General features: G+C 42.0%; 1 protein-coding gene across 1 annotated transcript in view; it reads left to right on the plus strand.

The window, feature by feature from the left end:
* Positions 1-17,093, plus strand: part of THBS2 (thrombospondin 2) — a 471,688-nt gene that overhangs the window by 161,491 nt on the left and 293,104 nt on the right. The window contains exons 5-6 of the mRNA XM_077283271.1: positions 5,252-5,439; positions 5,679-5,819. Of these exons, the coding sequence (XP_077139386.1) occupies positions 5,252-5,439; positions 5,679-5,819 (329 nt within the window). The remainder of the gene's footprint in view (positions 1-5,251; positions 5,440-5,678; positions 5,820-17,093) is intronic.

Consider the following 17,093-nt stretch of genomic DNA (forward strand, 5'->3'; position numbering starts at 1 on the left):
TGTACTGTTTGGGTACATCAGGGGCTCTGCAAATGCAACGTGACGCCTGCAGACCAATCCATTTAAGTCTGCATTCCAAATGGCGCTCCTTCCCTTCTGAGCTCTGTCATGCGCCCAAACAGTGGTTCCCCCCCACATATGGGGTATCAGCATACTCAGGACAAATTGGACAACAACTTTTGAGGTCCAATTTATCCTGATACCCTTGTGAAAATACAAAACTGGGGGCTAAAAATCATTTTTGTGAAAAAAAAAAGAATTTTTATTTTTACGGCTCTGCATTATAAACTTCTGTGAAGCACTTGTTGGGTCAAAGTGCTCACCACACATCTAGATAAGTTCCTTAGGGGGTCTACTTTCCAAAATGGTGTCACTTGTGGGGGGTTTCAATGTTTAGGCACATCAGGGGCTCTGCAAACGCAACATGGCATCCCATCTTAATTCCAGTCAATTTTGCATTGAAAAGTAAAATAGCGCTCCTTCCCTTCCGAGCTCTTCTATGCGCCCAAACAGTGGTTTACCCCCACATATGGGGTATCGTCGTACTCAGGACAAATTGCACAACAACTTTTGTGGTCTAATTTCTTCTCTTACCCTTGGGGAAATAAAAACATAGGGGCGAAAAGATCATTTTTGTGAAAAAATATGATTTTTTTATTTTTACGGCTCTGCATTATAAACTTCTGTGAAGCACTTGTTGGGTCAAAGTGCTCACCACACATCTAGATAAGTTCCTTAGGGGGTCTACTTTCCAAAATGGTGTCACTTGTGGGGGGTTTCAATGTTTAAGCACATCAGGGGCTCTCCAAATGCAACATGGCGTCCCATCTCAATTCCAGTCAATTTTGCATTGAAAAGTCAAATGGCGCTCCTTCCCTTCCGAGCTCTGCCCTGCGCCCAAACAATGGTTTACACCCACATATGGGGTATCAGCGTACTCAGGACAAATTGCACAACAATTTTTGAGGTCCAATTTCTTCTCTTACTCTTGGGAAAATAAAAAATTGGGGGCGAAAAGATCATTTTTGTGAAAAAATATGATTTTTTATTTTTACCGCTCTGCATTATAAACTTCTGTGAAGCACTTGTTGGGTCAAAGTGCTCACCACACATCTAGATAAGTTCCTTAGGGGGTCTACTTTCCAAAATGGTGTCACTTGTGGGGGGTTTCAATGTTTAGGCACATCAGGGGCTCTCCAAATGCAACTTGGCGTCCCATCTCAATTCCAGTCAATTTTGCATTGAAAAGTCAAATGGCGCTCCTTTCCTTCCGAGCTCTGCCATGCGCCCAAACAGTGGATTACCCCCACATATGGGGTATCAGCGTACTCAGGACAAATTGTACAACAAATTGGGGGGTCTATTTTCTCCTGTTACCCTTGGTAAAATAAAACAAATTGGATCTGAAATAAATTTTGTGTGAAAAAAAGTTAAATGTTCATTTTTATTTAAACATTCCAAAAATTCCTGTGAAACACCTGAAGGGTTAATAAACTTCTTGAAATTGGTTTTGAGTACCTTGAGGGGTGCAGTTTTTAGAATGGTGTCACACTTGGGTATTTTCTATCATATAGACCCGTCAAAATGACTTCAAATGAGATGTGGTCCCTAAAAAAAAATGGTGTTGTAAAAATGAGAAATTGCTGGTCAACTTTTAACCCTTATAACTCCGTCACAAAAAAAAATTTTGGTTCCAAAATTGTGCTGATGTAAAGTAGACATGTGGGAAATGTTACTTATTAAGTATTTTGCATGACATATGTCTGTGATTTAAGGGCATAAAAATTAAAAGTTGGAAAATTGCGAAATTTTCAAAATTTTTGCCAAATATTCATTTTTTTCACAAATAAACTCAAGTTATATCGAAGAAATTTTACCACTATCATGAAGTACAATATGTCACGAGAAAACAATGTCAGAATCGCCAAGATCCGTTGAAGCGTTCCAGAGTTATAACCTCATAAAGGGACAGTGGTCAGAATTGTAAAAATTGGCCCGGTCATTAACGTGCAAACCACCCTCGGGGCTTAAGGGGTTAAGGATATAAACATTAAAAGTTTAAAGTTGTGAATTTTTTTACATTTTGGCCAAAATTCTGATATTTTCACAAATGAACGCAAAACATATGAAGCTAAATTTACCACTAACATAAAGTACAATGTGTCATGAAAAAAAAATCTCAAAATTACTGGGTTTCATTGATACAGGAAAGATATATACAGTTATATGAAAAAGTTTGGGCACCCCTATTAATCTTAAGCTTAATGTTTTATAAAAATTGTTTTTTTTGCAACAGCTATTTCAGTTTCATATATATAATAACTGTTGGACACAGTAATGTTTCTGCCTTGAAATGAGGTTTATTGTATTAACAGAAAATGTGCAATCTGCATTCAAACAAAATTTGACAGGTGCATAAGTATGGGCACCTCACCAGAAAAGTGACATTAATATTTAGTAGATCCTCCTTTTGCAAAAATAACAGCTTCTAGTTGCTTCCTGTAGCTTTTAATGAGTTCCTGGATCCTGGATGAAGGTATTTTTGACCATTCCTCTTTACAAAACAATTCCAGTTCAGTTAAGTTTGATGGTCGCCGAGCATGGACAGCCCTCTTCAAATGATCCCACAGATGTTCAATGATATTCAGGTCTGGGGACTGGGATGGCCATTCCAGAACAGTGTAATTGTACCTCTGCATGAATGCCTGAGTAGATTTGGAGCGGTGTTTTGTATCATTGTCTTGCTGAAAGATCCATCCCCTGCGTAACTTCAACTTTGTCACTGATTCATGAACATTATTGTCAAGAATCTGCTGATACTGAGAGGAATCCATGCGTCCCTCAACTTTAACAAGATTCCTGGTGCCAGCATTGGCCACACAGCCCCAAAGCATGATGGAACCTCCACCAAATTTTACTGTGGGTAGCAAGTGTTTTTCTTGGAATGCTGTGTTTTTTTGCCGCCATGCATAACGCCTTTTTGTATGACCAAACAACTCAATCTTGGTTTCATCAGTCCACAGGACCTTCTTCCAAAAAGAAATTGGCTTCTCCAAATGTGCTTTTGCATACCTCAGCCAACTGTTTGTGGCGTGCTTGCAGAAACGGCTTCTTTCGCATCACTCTCCCATACAGCTTCTCCTTGTGCAAAGTGCGTTGTATAGTTGACCGATGCACAGTGACACCATCTGCAGCAAGTTGATGCTGCAGCTCTCTGGAGGTGGTCTGAGGATTGTCCTTGACTGATCTCACCATTCTTCTTCTCTGCCTTTCTGATGTTTTTCTTGGCCTGCCACTTCTGGCCTTAACAAGAACTGTACCTGTGTTCTTCCACTTCCTTACTATGTTCCTCACAGTGGAAATTGACAGGTTAAATCTCTGAGACAGCTTGTATCCTTCCCCTGAACAACTATGTTGAATAATCTTTGTTTTCAGATCATTTGACAGTTGTTTTGAGGAGCCCATGATGCCACTCTTCAGAGGAGATTCAAACAGGAGAACAACTTGCAAGTGGCCACTTTAAGTAGCTTTTCTCATCATTGCATACACCTGGCTATGAAGTTCAAAGCTCAATGAGGTTACAAAACCAAAAAAAGTGCTTTAGTAAGTCAGTAAAAAGTAGGTAGGAGTATTTAAAACAAGAAAATGATAAGGGTGCCCATACTTATGCACCTGTCAAATTGTGTTTGAATGCAGATTGCACATTTTCTGTTAATACAATAAACTAGGGTTGAGGGAAACGGATCGTTCATTTTCATAAGTCGCCGACTTTTGGTAAAGTCGGCGTCTCATGAAACCCGACCCGATCCCTGTGTGGGGTCGGCCATGCGGTACGCGATCTTGGTGCCAAAGTCGCGTTTCGTATGACGTGTTTAGCGTCATTTTTTCAGCCAATGAAGGAGCGTGGGCAGAGTGATGACATAGGGGTTAGGGCGTGCACGCCCATCATCATTTTATCGTTTGTGCGCAGTAGCGATTTGGAATGTGTAAAATGAAATTTTCTGTGCTGGGACGGAGAGAGAGAGAGAGAGAGAGAGAGAAAAAAAAAAAAATCCCCATTGACGTGCATAGGGTTTCGTGTTCCGGCCGATCCTCGACTTTGCGCAGTAATCGGCGGATTTCGCCCGACTCGACTTTTCCAACAGTCGGGTTTCGCGAAACATGACTCGACCCTAAAAAAGTCAAGGTCGCTCAACCCTACAATAAACCTCATTTCAAGGCAGAAACATTACTGTGTCCAACAGTTATTAGATATATGAAACTGAAATAGCTGTTGCAAAAAAAACAATTTTTATAAAACATTAAGCTTAAGATTAATAGGGGTGCCCAAACTTTTTCATATAACTGTATCTTGGTACCGTGTTAGCCAGTAGATAGGAAAATATTTAGAATTGAGAGTCCTCAGTGGTTGATACCTTTTAATGGCTAACTGAAAAGATGGTAACAAATTGCAAGCTTTCGAGACTACACAGGTCTCTTCATCAGGCAAAGACTAAAAGAAATTCCGAAGAATCACATATTTATGCACAACATAGCACAGAAAAAAAAAACCCCATGGATAAGACAGGTGACATGAAGCATGCTTCATGTCACCTGTCTTATCCATGTTTTGTTTTTTGTTTTTTTTTTCTGTGCATAAATATGTGATTCTTCAGAATTTATTTTAGTCTTTGCCTGATGAAGAGACCTGTGTAGTCTCGAAAGCTTGCAATTTGTTACCATCTTTTCAGTTAGCCATTAAAAGGTATCAACCACTGAGGACTCTCAATTCTAAATATTTTTGGGTTTTATTGAATCATTCCGGAATTATTACCATATGAAATGACACTGGCCAAATTTTAAAAAAATTACCTAGTCATTAAGGTTTGTGGCTCCTTCACAAAGGGTTTAAGTATTTAGAGATTTTGTTGTTGTTTTCATGACTTCATTCCAAAAGCCATATTTTTTTTTTTATATTTCTATTCATGTCGCTGTATAAGGGCATTTTTTGGTAACTTTATTCTATTGGTCATCACACTTATGGCAATATCATTTCTTTGTCTCCCTATATGCCAGCAATGTTTTCACATCAGGGTCGTCTAGATTAATCTGTGTATGGAAATAAAATACCGTAGCTGAAAAAGAAGTGATCAAAATAATTTCAAAATGTTGAAGATATCTTGGGCCTTTGCATGTTTGTCTTTTTTTTTATGTTTGTTTTAATGGGACGAGCCCTCAATAAAGGTTGTTAAATTCCTTTTGCTCTTTTCAGGTGATAATGCAATTAGTGAGAAAACAGAAATGATCCATCTTACCCCACTCACTGAATATGTGGGAAAGAAAGAAGATAGACAAGTTGACTTTTGTGATCGATCATGTGAAGAATTAGGGACTATGTTTATTGAGCTGTCTGGACTCCGAGTGGTTGTCAATAATCTGCTAGAAAACCTTCAAAAAGTAGTAAGTTTCACGTATGAATAGACTAATATTCATATACTATTCTACATTAGATATCCTATTATGCATAGCTTCTTTTATTGTTGGCATTACTAGGCATACTTGTAGTAAGCAGTGGTAGTAGTATTTTTGTTTCATGGATATGTACAGTATATAATAATAATTGCACTATTTTGAGAGCGAGAACATCTATTTTTCATTCTATTAATGATTTCTTTTATTTTTTTAAAAAATGATATAAGTCTGAAGAAAATCAGGAGTTGTGGGAATTGATTGGCCCCAACAGAACCCTTAGGAATCAGTCAGTATGTTGGCAGGATGGGCGAGTCTTTGCAGATAATGAGGACTGGATTGTAGACAGCTGTACAAAATGTACCTGCCAGGTAAAGTGGTTATTTTAATGTAGCATTATTGATTGTTATTTATAACTAATGACAAATATTGCTATTGCATGTGGTATGTACAAGAAACTCTCACAAACCCCTGTAAAACAACCATATTTCAACCAGTATTGCAGTGTGATGATTGTTCATATTTGTCTACAGCTAAAGAAACTAGGTATTATCTAATGTATATTGCACATGTCTGATTTTATCTCTAAGGCCAATTATTTTATCATCTACTGTTAAGGTACCGTCACACTAAACGACGCTGCAGCGATATCGACAACGATGCCGATCACTGCAGCGTCGCTGCGTGGTCTCTGGAGAGCTGTCACACAGACAGCTCTCCAGCGACCAACGATGCCGAAGTCCCCGGGTAACCAGGGTAAACATTGGGTTGCTAAGCGCAGGGCCGCGCTTAGTAACCCGATGTTTACCCTGGTTACCAGTGTAAATGTAAAAAAACAAACACTACATACTTACATTCGCGTCCCCCGGCGTCCTCTTCCCTGCACTGTGTAAGCGCCGGCAGTACAGAGCACAGCGGTGACGTCACCGCTGTGCTTTGCTTTCCGGCCAGCACTGACACACTCAGTGCAGGAAGCTCTGAGCAGCAGCGCGGACGCCGGGGGACGTGACAGACATCAGAAGGTGAGTATGTACTGTTTTTTTTTTACTTTTACAATGGTAACCAGGGTAAATATCGGGTTACTAAGCGCTGCCCTGCGCTTAGTAACCCGATATTTACCCTGGTTACCATTGTAAAACATCGCTGGCATCGTTGCTTTTGCTGTCAAACACGATGATACACGCCGATCTGACGACCAAATAAAGTTCTGAACTTTCAGCAACGACCAGCAATATCACAGCAGGATCCAGATCGCTGCTGCGTGTCAAACACAACGATATCGCTATCCAGGATGCTGCAACGTCACGGATCGCTATCGTTATCGCTGCAAAGTCGTTTAGTGTGAAGTTACCTTTAGCTTCAGAAACATTTGGACAGTTTTGTGATTTGGACTCTGTATTTCACTGCTTTGGATTTAAAATGAAACAACTGAAATGTAATTTAAGTGCTGACTTTCAGGTTTAATTAAAGGGGTTGAGCAAAAGTATCCTGTGAAATGTTTAGGAATTGTAACCATTTTTTTACGAAGCTTCTCCCTCTCATGTGCTCAAAAGTAATTGAATAAATTAACTTTATCATAAATAAAATACCTTTTAGAGCAGGGGTGGGGAACCTCAGGCACCCGGGCCATTTTCTGCCCTTCATGACCTTTTATCAGGCCCTCGGGCAGATTCTCGGGGACCGCATTCTTGTTCAGGGAGCTGTATTTTGATTGCCACCAGCTCATTAATATCTTCTTGCTCTGTAAACACACACACACAGTGTTCACTACTGAACACTGAAGGGCATGCAATGAAAGATTACATCCTGACCCCAGTGCCAGAGTCAGGATGTACTTTGTGGGTGGAGTTTGTATGGCCCCTGAAGGATGGTATAAATATCCAAATGGCCCTTGGCAGAAAAAAGATTCCCCGCCCCTGTTCTATTCTTTTTTAGGAAATGACTGGCTGAAATCTGGAAGCCATGGATGTCACCAAAATGCAGGGTTTCCATCTAGGTGTTTGTGTGTCTTTCTATCTTGAGATTTGTCTTAAAGGGAACCTGTCAGCAGGATTGTGCTGAATAACCTACAGACAGTGTCAGGTTGTCACAGTTATACTGATTAAAATGATATCTTGGTTGATGAAATCCGTCTTGTGGTTGTAGTTTAATCTTTATTTTCAGTTTTGAGTTAATGAGATTTCCGTGCTTTGGGGTGGGCCTGTAGGGAGGGGTCTTCATCTGGTGCTCTGATTTGATATTCATCTGTATGGCTTTTGACAGGTCAGTGATCCCCCAGTGGAAAGTTTAACCATGAGCACTACTAGAGAAGGGGTGCTAAGGACAGGTTCCCAAACCATATAGACAAATAGTAAGAGACCTAGCACTCAACTTAAGGTAGGATGCAGCTGGAAAAATGTATTGTAGTAAATACAGGAAAACGTTTCGGTCAATTGTGACCTTCATCAGTTACTATAAAAACACAGACATCTGTGTCAGTATAAGGAAAAAATAACAAACAAAATAATAACAATAACAAAAGTATATACAAAGAACATAGTAAACAATATAAGGTCATAATATCACATAACAATATATTGGCAGAGCTAGGAATCAAGCACAATACCAATTCCAATCTCTATTATTGAATCTATAAAGAAAAAGTGAAGAAGTGCCCGAATAGGTCAAAAAGGGACATACCAGGAGGTTATTAAATAAAAGCCGGTAACGGGAATTATACTCGCTGCACGATCCCTTATATAGATAAGAGTGAAGTAAGTGGACTACATATGTAGGTGCCAAGTAGTATAAGAAAGTCTAGTCCACTTACATATATCAAAATTAGTTCAGCGTGGTTGTTGTAGGCAAACCTGCTATGAGCAAATAGGAAGATTCCTAAGGGGGCAATAAGAAATGACAACTAATAATAATAGAAAAAAAGAGAGAAAAAAAGGGCCAGGGATATTGAAGGAAAGATAAATCCGTTACCTGGAGCTGCAGTGCTCTCCGACGCGGCATCCACTATACTATGTACTGAACTGAGCTGTGTTTTGGAGGTGCAGCGGGGATATGTGCGATATGATACCGCGTTCCTAACCCGGATAGAAGTGGAAATCCGGAGCGGTGATGTAGGAAGCCGGCTGTGGGTGTGTCCATGGAGTCACATGACGATTATGGGCGGGGCCGAGAAACTGGATCCTGAGACTGAATGGGATTATAATGAAGTGGTATACGAGTGATACATCCAGGATAGAGCTGTGTAGTGGTAGTCCTATGGACGCTGAAGTGTGGATAGGGATATAACGCAGAGATCGTGACGTCACTAGAGAAGAGTGGTGGTAGTATTCGCAACAGATATCCAGATCCACAGACATTAGTATAGACGACTCTATAATAGAAAAACATATATTAGTATATCACATGTACTTATGGCTTACATTATCATATAATGTGTGCCGAAGCGTCACATATAAGATGTCATAAACTGCAGAAGTATACCCACACCATGAGGACCATTTTCCTGTTTGCAATACCATAGTTGTGTAGCCTCGGTCTGTGCCATAAAAGCCTTGTGGTCCATGCCATTTAAGCCTGTAGCTCTTTGTCAAAAAATGTTATTAATTGCATAAAATTCTTGTTGTCTGACAAAAAAAAATCCTATTGGTCTGCTGCATAAGAATGTTGTTCTCTGACAAAAAAATACTATTGCTCTGTTGCATAAAAATCTAGTTCTCTGGCAAAAAAATCATATTGGTCTGTTACATATAAATCTTGTTCTCTGACAAAAAATATCATATTGCTTGGTTACATTAAAATCTCATTCTCTGACCAAAAATCCTATTGGTCTGTTGAATAAAAATCTTGTTCTCTGACAAAAAAATCCTATTGCTGTGCTGCATAAAAACCTTGTACTCTTTAAAAAAAAATTAGTTCAGTGCCATAAAAAAAACATTTCTTCTGTAACATGATAGCCTTGAGTAGAGTGGTCATGGTGCTTCTGGTGGTGATAGTGTACTTGCTGCAGGGAGAAGATGTGGTCTATCTGTGCCTGTTATGGGTCCAACTGAAAAACCTTCCTCAGGTCTACGCAGGTGACAGTGTGAGGGTGATCTCTTAAAGTGAGATCAATATGATTGCTTGTACCTGACCAAATATAAGCTGAGTGCTAGCTTTGAGGCCCAGAATGTATCAAATTCACAAAGACGATACACACACTCCTCACTCAGTGATGGCTTATTCACAACTAGTTTATTCTTAACAAAGGAGCGTACTAAAAGAACAGGAAATGGGGGAGGTCGCACAACTTCAGAATAGTTAGTCACTTTGTAATTGGTTCATTCCAAGCTTCATCTCCAAATATGGTGTATTGGTGCCTTCACTCCTGCATTCCAAAGATTCCTTCCAAAACCGTTTCAAGGATCTTCAAGACAGTTTCAAAGACAGTCGCCATCTTGTTACACCATCTCTGAAGTGACTTATATAAGGTTTAATAATTGATTTCATTAGACATTTTCTCCTTCACAACAGCACGCTCGTCCTTATTTAATAGGCCCAAGTACCACAGAAAGAATGGTGAGATCAGATCATGTGGAGGCCGTGTTAGATTGGATGGCTGAGATTCCTTCATATTTTCTTCCACCCAGTCCCCTGCAGAAAGCATTCAGTTGGCACCTGAGGATCTTAGTCATCGTTCTTCCACCTCACCAACTTTCAAAGCATCTAAGCACTGTGAGCCCCAAGTCATGCAGCAGTCTCTTCTGCTGTTTGATTAGTCCGCTGCCTGGGTTCCGTGGCCCATCCACCTGTTCTTCCCACAGAAATGGAAGAGACTGAGAGCACTGATACCCAACCACTTGTTCTCTCGAAGGATGAGTACGTGGGAGGAGCAGTGCTCAATGTCATCATAGCACCACAGCACATTTCCAGGAAATACTACAGATTTCTGCAGTGTGCCGATCATCAAGGAGGACAGGGATCAGGAAAGGGTGGAAGATAATGCTGGGGACGATGAGGTTATAGACCGTACATGACCTCAAGGCCATCTGAGTGAAGTGGTCAGTTCGAAGAAAGAGGAGGTGATCATGCTTGCCCAGCAGCACATTAAAAGGGGGAGTAGGGTGGAAAAGCACAGCAGCTGGCCCATAGCCAGTACATCGTCTGCTACTACCCTGTTGTGAATTCGGTTTGTGGGCTCCCCCGGTGGTCTGTTATGGTAGTGTCTCTTATGTGCCTTCCTCCATCTCTGATTACCTGTCGCCACCCTCTTGGGGAGTTTCCTATTTAAGGCTGCTTGGCTGTTAGTCACATGCCGGCCAACAATGTGCTAGTAGCATTCTGTTGCATTCACCTGCCTCAAGTTCCAGTTCAGCTAAGTTGAATTTTGTTTCTTGTTTTGCTATTTTTGTCCAGCTATCTGCAATGTGACTCTTCAGTGCTGGAAGCTCTTGTGGACAGAAAATTACTACTCCAGTGGCATGAGTTGTCACTGGAGTTTAAAGTAATTTCTGGATGGTGTTTTTGAATAGTGATTTTTAGGTCGACCGTGAAGTAACTCTTTCCTGTCCTTCTGCTATCTAGTAAGCGGACCTCACTGTGCTAAATCTGCTGTTCATCCTACGTATGTCATTTCCTCTGAACTCACCGTCAATATCTGTGGGGGCCTACTATCATCTTTTGGGGTTCCTCACTGGAGGTAAGGCAGGCCTGTATATTCCTCTTGTAGGGGTAGTTAGATCTCCGGCTGGCGCGTGGTGTCTAGGGCATCGTAGGTACATCCCCCGGCTACTGTAAGTGTTGGGTCAGGTTCAGGTCACGGTCGACCTTAGTTTCCATCACCCGAGAGCTAGTCCGTTTTTGTATTTTTTTCCCATGGTCATTGGGGTAACCATAACAGTTTGGCCGGCCCTTATAGGATTCTGGAGGTTCTTAATCCTGTGTCCTTTCGTTTGGACCTCCCAGCATCTTTTAATATCCATAATGTTTTCCATCGGTCATTATTGCGGAGGTATGAGGTACCGGTTGTTCCTTCTGCTGATCCACCTGCTCCTGTGTTGGTTGAGGGTGAATTGGAGTATGTGGTGGAAAAGATCTTGGACTCCCGTGTTTCCAGACGGAAACTTCAGTATCTGGTTAAGTGGAAAGGTTATGGCCAGGAGGATAATTCTTGGGTGACAGCATCCGATGTTCATGCTCCCGATTTGGTTCGTGCATTTCATAGTGCTCATCCAGGTCGCCCTGGTGGTTCTGGTGAGGGTTCGGTGCCCCCTCCTTAAGGGGGGGGTACTGTTGTGAATTCGGTTTGTGGGCTCCCCCGGTGGTCTGTTATGGTAGTGTCTCTTATGTGCCTTCCTCCATCTCTGATTACCTGTCGCCACCCTCTTGGGGAGTTTCCTATTTAAGGCTGCTTGGCTGTTAGTCACATGCCGGCCAACAATGTGCTAGTAGCATTCTGTTGCATTCACCTGCCTCAAGTTCCAGTTCAGCTAAGTTGAATTTTGTTTCTTGTTTTGCTATTTTTGTCCAGCTATCTGCAATGTGACTCTTCAGTGCTGGAAGCTCTTGTGGACAGAAAATTACTACTCCAGTGGCATGAGTTGTCACTGGAGTTTAAAGTAATTTCTGGATGGTGTTTTTGAATAGTGATTTTTAGGTCGACCGTGAAGTAACTCTTTCCTGTCCTTCTGCTATCTAGTAAGCGGACCTCACTGTGCTAAATCTGCTGTTCATCCTACGTATGTCATTTCCTCTGAACTCACCGTCAATATCTGTGGGGGCCTACTATCATCTTTTGGGGTTCCTCACTGGAGGTAAGGCAGGCCTGTATATTCCTCTTGTAGGGGTAGTTAGATCTCCGGCTGGCGCGTGGTGTCTAGGGCATCGTAGGTACATCCCCCGGCTACTGTAAGTGTTGGGTCAGGTTCAGGTCACGGTCGACCTTAGTTTCCATCACCCGAGAGCTAGTCCGTTTTTGTATTTTTTTCCCATGGTCATTGGGGTAACCATAACACTACCCCCACGCGCCAAAGGGATGAGCCCCCAAAAGTCAGGTCAAAAGGCATGGGATTTCTTCATGCAATGTACTGATGACAGGCAACAGGCGTAAATGTTCTAAATCTGAGCATCACCTGCATGATGAGGCATCTCAAATCACAAAGGGCCGTGGAGTCCAAACTTTAAAAAGCATGACAAATCTGAGCCTCCTCCTTCTCCCTCTTTTGGTGCGCTCTTGGCCTCTTCCTTTAGGTCACATTCAACGGAGCCACCTGCCTTCCTGCAAAGAGAGGATATGACAGCAACATCACCAGCACTGTCACTGACCATATCACACTGTCCAACAGAAGTTTTCAGCTCTCCATCCCTCAAACCCTCGAGAGAAAGAAGAATTCCACCCTACCCACCAATATGCCATGTGCCTCAATGTCAGCATTTCTAAATTACTGGGGTTTAAAATGCTGATATTCTGGATGGTGGAGACTGCCAGTTTAAAAAAACTGATGTCTGTGGCTGTCACACAGTACATTGTTCCCAGCCTCCACTACTTTTCCAGGCAGGCCAACCTTGGCTGACTAGATAAGATGTGGTCTGCACAATGCCATCACTGACAAGGTCCATGTGACAAAAGATGTTTCTTGGTCCATGTTACCTCCTCCTTCTCCACTTCTTCCGCCTCCTCCTCTTGCAGCAACAGTGATCCCTGCACCATCAATTTCAGTACAGCCAGGGGAAAATGCCAGCAGGCTGTTCTGCACCTCATTTGTTTGAGGATAAGGTCCCACACTGTGCAAGAGCTGTGGACTGGGATCAAACAGCAAACAGGTGAGTGGCTTGTGCCCATGAACTTGAAGCCTGGCTCGGTGGTTTGCGATAAAGGGCGAAATCTGGTTGCAGCTCTGGGCCTAGCTGGTGTGATGCATGTTACTTGCCTGGCACACGTGCTGAACTTGGTAGTGCAGAGCTTCCTGAAGAACTGCCCAAATATGTCTGAGTTGCTGCTGAAAGTGCGTGGAATGCGTGCGCTCTTTTAGCTTTGTTATCCTGCTGCTGCTCGCCTGTCTGCGCTAAAGCATCACTTTTGCATTCCAGCTCACCGCCTTATATGTGACATACAAGCAAGGTGGAACTTCACCTGGCATATACTGGAGAAACTGCAGGCAGTAACAACAGTGTAGTTTCAGCTGCAGCATGCATGAGTCGCTTCACCAAAAATGAGTGGGGCACCATGTGGGACGTGGGTGCCATGTTTTGCTGTTTTGAGTATTCCACCTATATGGCGAGTGCTGACAACGTCAACATCATCAACGTTACTATCCCAGTTCTCTGTCTGCTTGAAAAAACCTTGAGACTATGATATGAGATGGTGTCACAGAAGGAAGAGGAGCAGGAGGACAAGGCAACATTCACACATTTATCACGCCTGTCATCCACACACGGCTCGGAGCGTGGGTTCCTGTACCCACAGCAACCAAGTACGCAAAGGTCAAGCCAACGAACAGTTTTGGAGGATGTGGAGGAGGAAGAGGATGTTGAGGAACCACGTTTCCATCAGCTTGGTACTCCAAGCTGCTCACGGGCTTCATTCGGGCGTGGCTGGGGGGGATACAGAGAACCCAGATGATACACCTCCCACTGAGGACAGCTTGTCATTTCCTGGCACACATAAGCCAATGCATTTAGCAGTGCTTCACCAAGTTACCGGTACTATTATCAGTTCTGATTACTGGGATGCCACCCTGCTGGATTCCCGTTTCAAAGACAACATAAGATCCTTACTTCCGTCTTTGGACAGGGATCACAGTGGAAGCTTGATTGGCTGAAGACCAAGGTAAAGGAGGAGAAAGTCGCCTACGCAGCTGGTGCACTGCCACCACCTCGGAAGGCAGGGTTAGCAAGACCGAAATGTGGAAACACTTCCTAAGCAAGCCCAACATCTGTCACCACCAACTGGTACCGTATATATCAGCAGGAGGCAGGCAGCATTTCCGCAACTTGGTGAAGAGTACTTGTCCATACTTTTCCAAGTTATTACTTATGGGTCTGCCTCATTTAACTTCTGGGTCTCCAATTTGACCTATGGCCTGAGCTTGCCCTTTACACCTTGGAGGTACTGGCCTGCCCCAGGACATGGGTACTTTGCAACGGGTGTTTAGCACGGCAGGAGGTGTCATCATAAACAGGTGCATCTGCCTGTAAACAGCCAACAGGGCAAGCTAACATTTATAAAAATTAACATTGCATGGATCACAAAGGACTTGTCCATACCAGTGCGTGATTGACTAGACAACTATACTAGCTGCACACAGCCATGGTTAGATTATTTGCCATTCGCTTAATTTTGGGGCCTCACCCACCCTTAAAAAAATCTCTTCTGAATCTGCCAGATCTTCCTGCTCATCCTCCACTTGGACCTCGGCCTCCTGGTTCAAGATAATGCCTTATTTTTGTAATTTGTCTTTGTTATTTTCATTAGTTACCCTTATAAATAAAAAAATATATAATTAAAAAAATAGCAAAAAAAATGTTGGTTAATGTTCACTTCTTTTTTTTTTTTAATCAAATATTTTTTTATTGATTTTTATAAAGATTTACACAGAGAAAAAAGGAAAAACAACAACAGCCAGACAAACATTGGAGAAACACAGTTCTCCAACCTCCAACCTTAAGAAGCATAAAAAACATGAGTTATTTATACATCTTGGCTCAGCAAAACTATCATAATTAACCCCTTCATGACCCAGCCTATTTTGGCCTTAATGACCTTGCCGTTTTTTGCAATTCTGACCAGTGTCCTTTTATGAGGTAATAACTCAGGAACGCTTCAACGGATCTTAGCGATTCTGAGATTGTTTTTTCGTGACATATTGGGCTTCATGTTAGTGGTAAATTTAGGTCGATAATTTCTGAGTTTATTTGTGAAAAAAATGGAAATTTGGCGAAAATTTTAAAAATTTCGCAATTTTCACATTTTGAATTTTTATTCTGGTAAACCAGAGAGTTATGTGACACAAAATAGTTAATAAATAACGTTTCTCACATGTCTACTTTACATCAGCACAATTTTGGAAACAATTTTTTTTTTTGCTAGGAAGTTATAAGGGTTAAAATTTGACCAGTGATTTCTCATTTTTCCAACAAAATTTACAAAACCATTTTTTTTAGGGACCACCTCACATTTGAAGTCATTTTGAGGGTTCTATATGGCTGAAAATACCCAAAAGTGACACCATTCTAAAAACTGCACCCCTCAAGGTGCTCAAAACCACATTCAAGAAGTTTATTAACCCTTCAGGTGTTTCACAGCAGCAGAAGCAACATGGAAGTAAAAAATGAACATTTAACTTTTTAGTCACAAAAATGATCTTTTAGCAACAATTTTTTTATTTTCCCAAGGGTAAAAGGAGAAACTGGACCACGGACGTTGTTGTTCAATTTGTCCTGAGTACGCTGATACCTCATATGTGGGGGTAAACCACTGTTTGGGCGCACGGCAGGGCTCGGAAGGGAAGGAGCGCCATTTGACTTTTTGAATGAAAAATTGGCTCCAATCTTTAGCGGACACCATGTCGCGTTTGGAGAGCCCCCGTGTGCCTAAACATTGGAGCTCCCCCACAAGTGACCCCATTTTGGAAACTTGACCCCCCAAGGAACTTATCTAGAAGCATAGTGAGCACTTTAAACCCCCAGGTGCTTCACAAATTGATCCGTAAAAATGAAAAAGTACTTTTTTTTCACAAAAAAATTATTTTAGCCTCAATTTTTTCATTTTCACATGGGCAACAGGAAAAAATGGATCCTAAATTTTGTTGGGCAATTTCTCCTGAGTACACCAATACCTCACATGTGGGGGTAAACCACTGTTTGGGCACATGGTAAGGCTCGGAAGGGAAGGAGCGCCATTTGACTTTTTGAATGAAAAATTATCTCCATCGTTAGCGGACACCATATCGCGTTTGGAAAGCCCCTGTGTGCCTAAACATTGGAGCTCCTCCACAAGTGACCCCATTTTGGAAACTAGACCCCCCAAGGAACTCATCTAGAGGCATAGTGAGCACTTTAAACCCCCAGGTGCTTCACAAATTGATCCGCAAAAATGAAAAAGTACTTTTTTTTCACACAAAATTTCTTTTAGCCTCAATTCTTTCATTTTCACATGGGCAACAGGATAAAATGGATCCTAAAATTTGTTGGGCAATTTCTCCTCAGTATGCCGATACCTCATATGTGGGGGTAAACCACTGTTTGGGTGCACGGCAAGGCTCGGAAGGGGAGGCGTGCCATTTTACTTTTTGAATGGAAAATTAGCTCCAATCGTTAGCGGACACCATGTTGCGTTTGGAGAGCCCCTGTGTGCCTAAACATTGGAGCTCCCCTACAAGTGACCCCATTTTGGAAACTAGACCCCCCAAGGAACTTATCTAGATGCATAGTGAGCACTTATAACCCCCAGGTGCTTCACAGAAGTTTATAACGCAGAGCCGTGAAAATAAAAAAATAATTTTTCTTTCCTCAAAAATGATTTTTAGCCCAGAATTTTTTATTTTCCCAAGGGTAATAGGAGAAATTGGACCCCAAATGTTGTTGTCCAGTTTGTCCTGAGTACGCTGATACCCCATATGTGGGGGTAAACCACTGTTTTGGCACACGTTGGGGTTCGGAAGGGAAGTAGTGAC

This window comes from Ranitomeya variabilis, chromosome 2, assembly GCF_051348905.1.
Source record: "Ranitomeya variabilis isolate aRanVar5 chromosome 2, aRanVar5.hap1, whole genome shotgun sequence".
NCBI lineage: Eukaryota > Metazoa > Chordata > Amphibia > Anura > Dendrobatidae > Ranitomeya > Ranitomeya variabilis.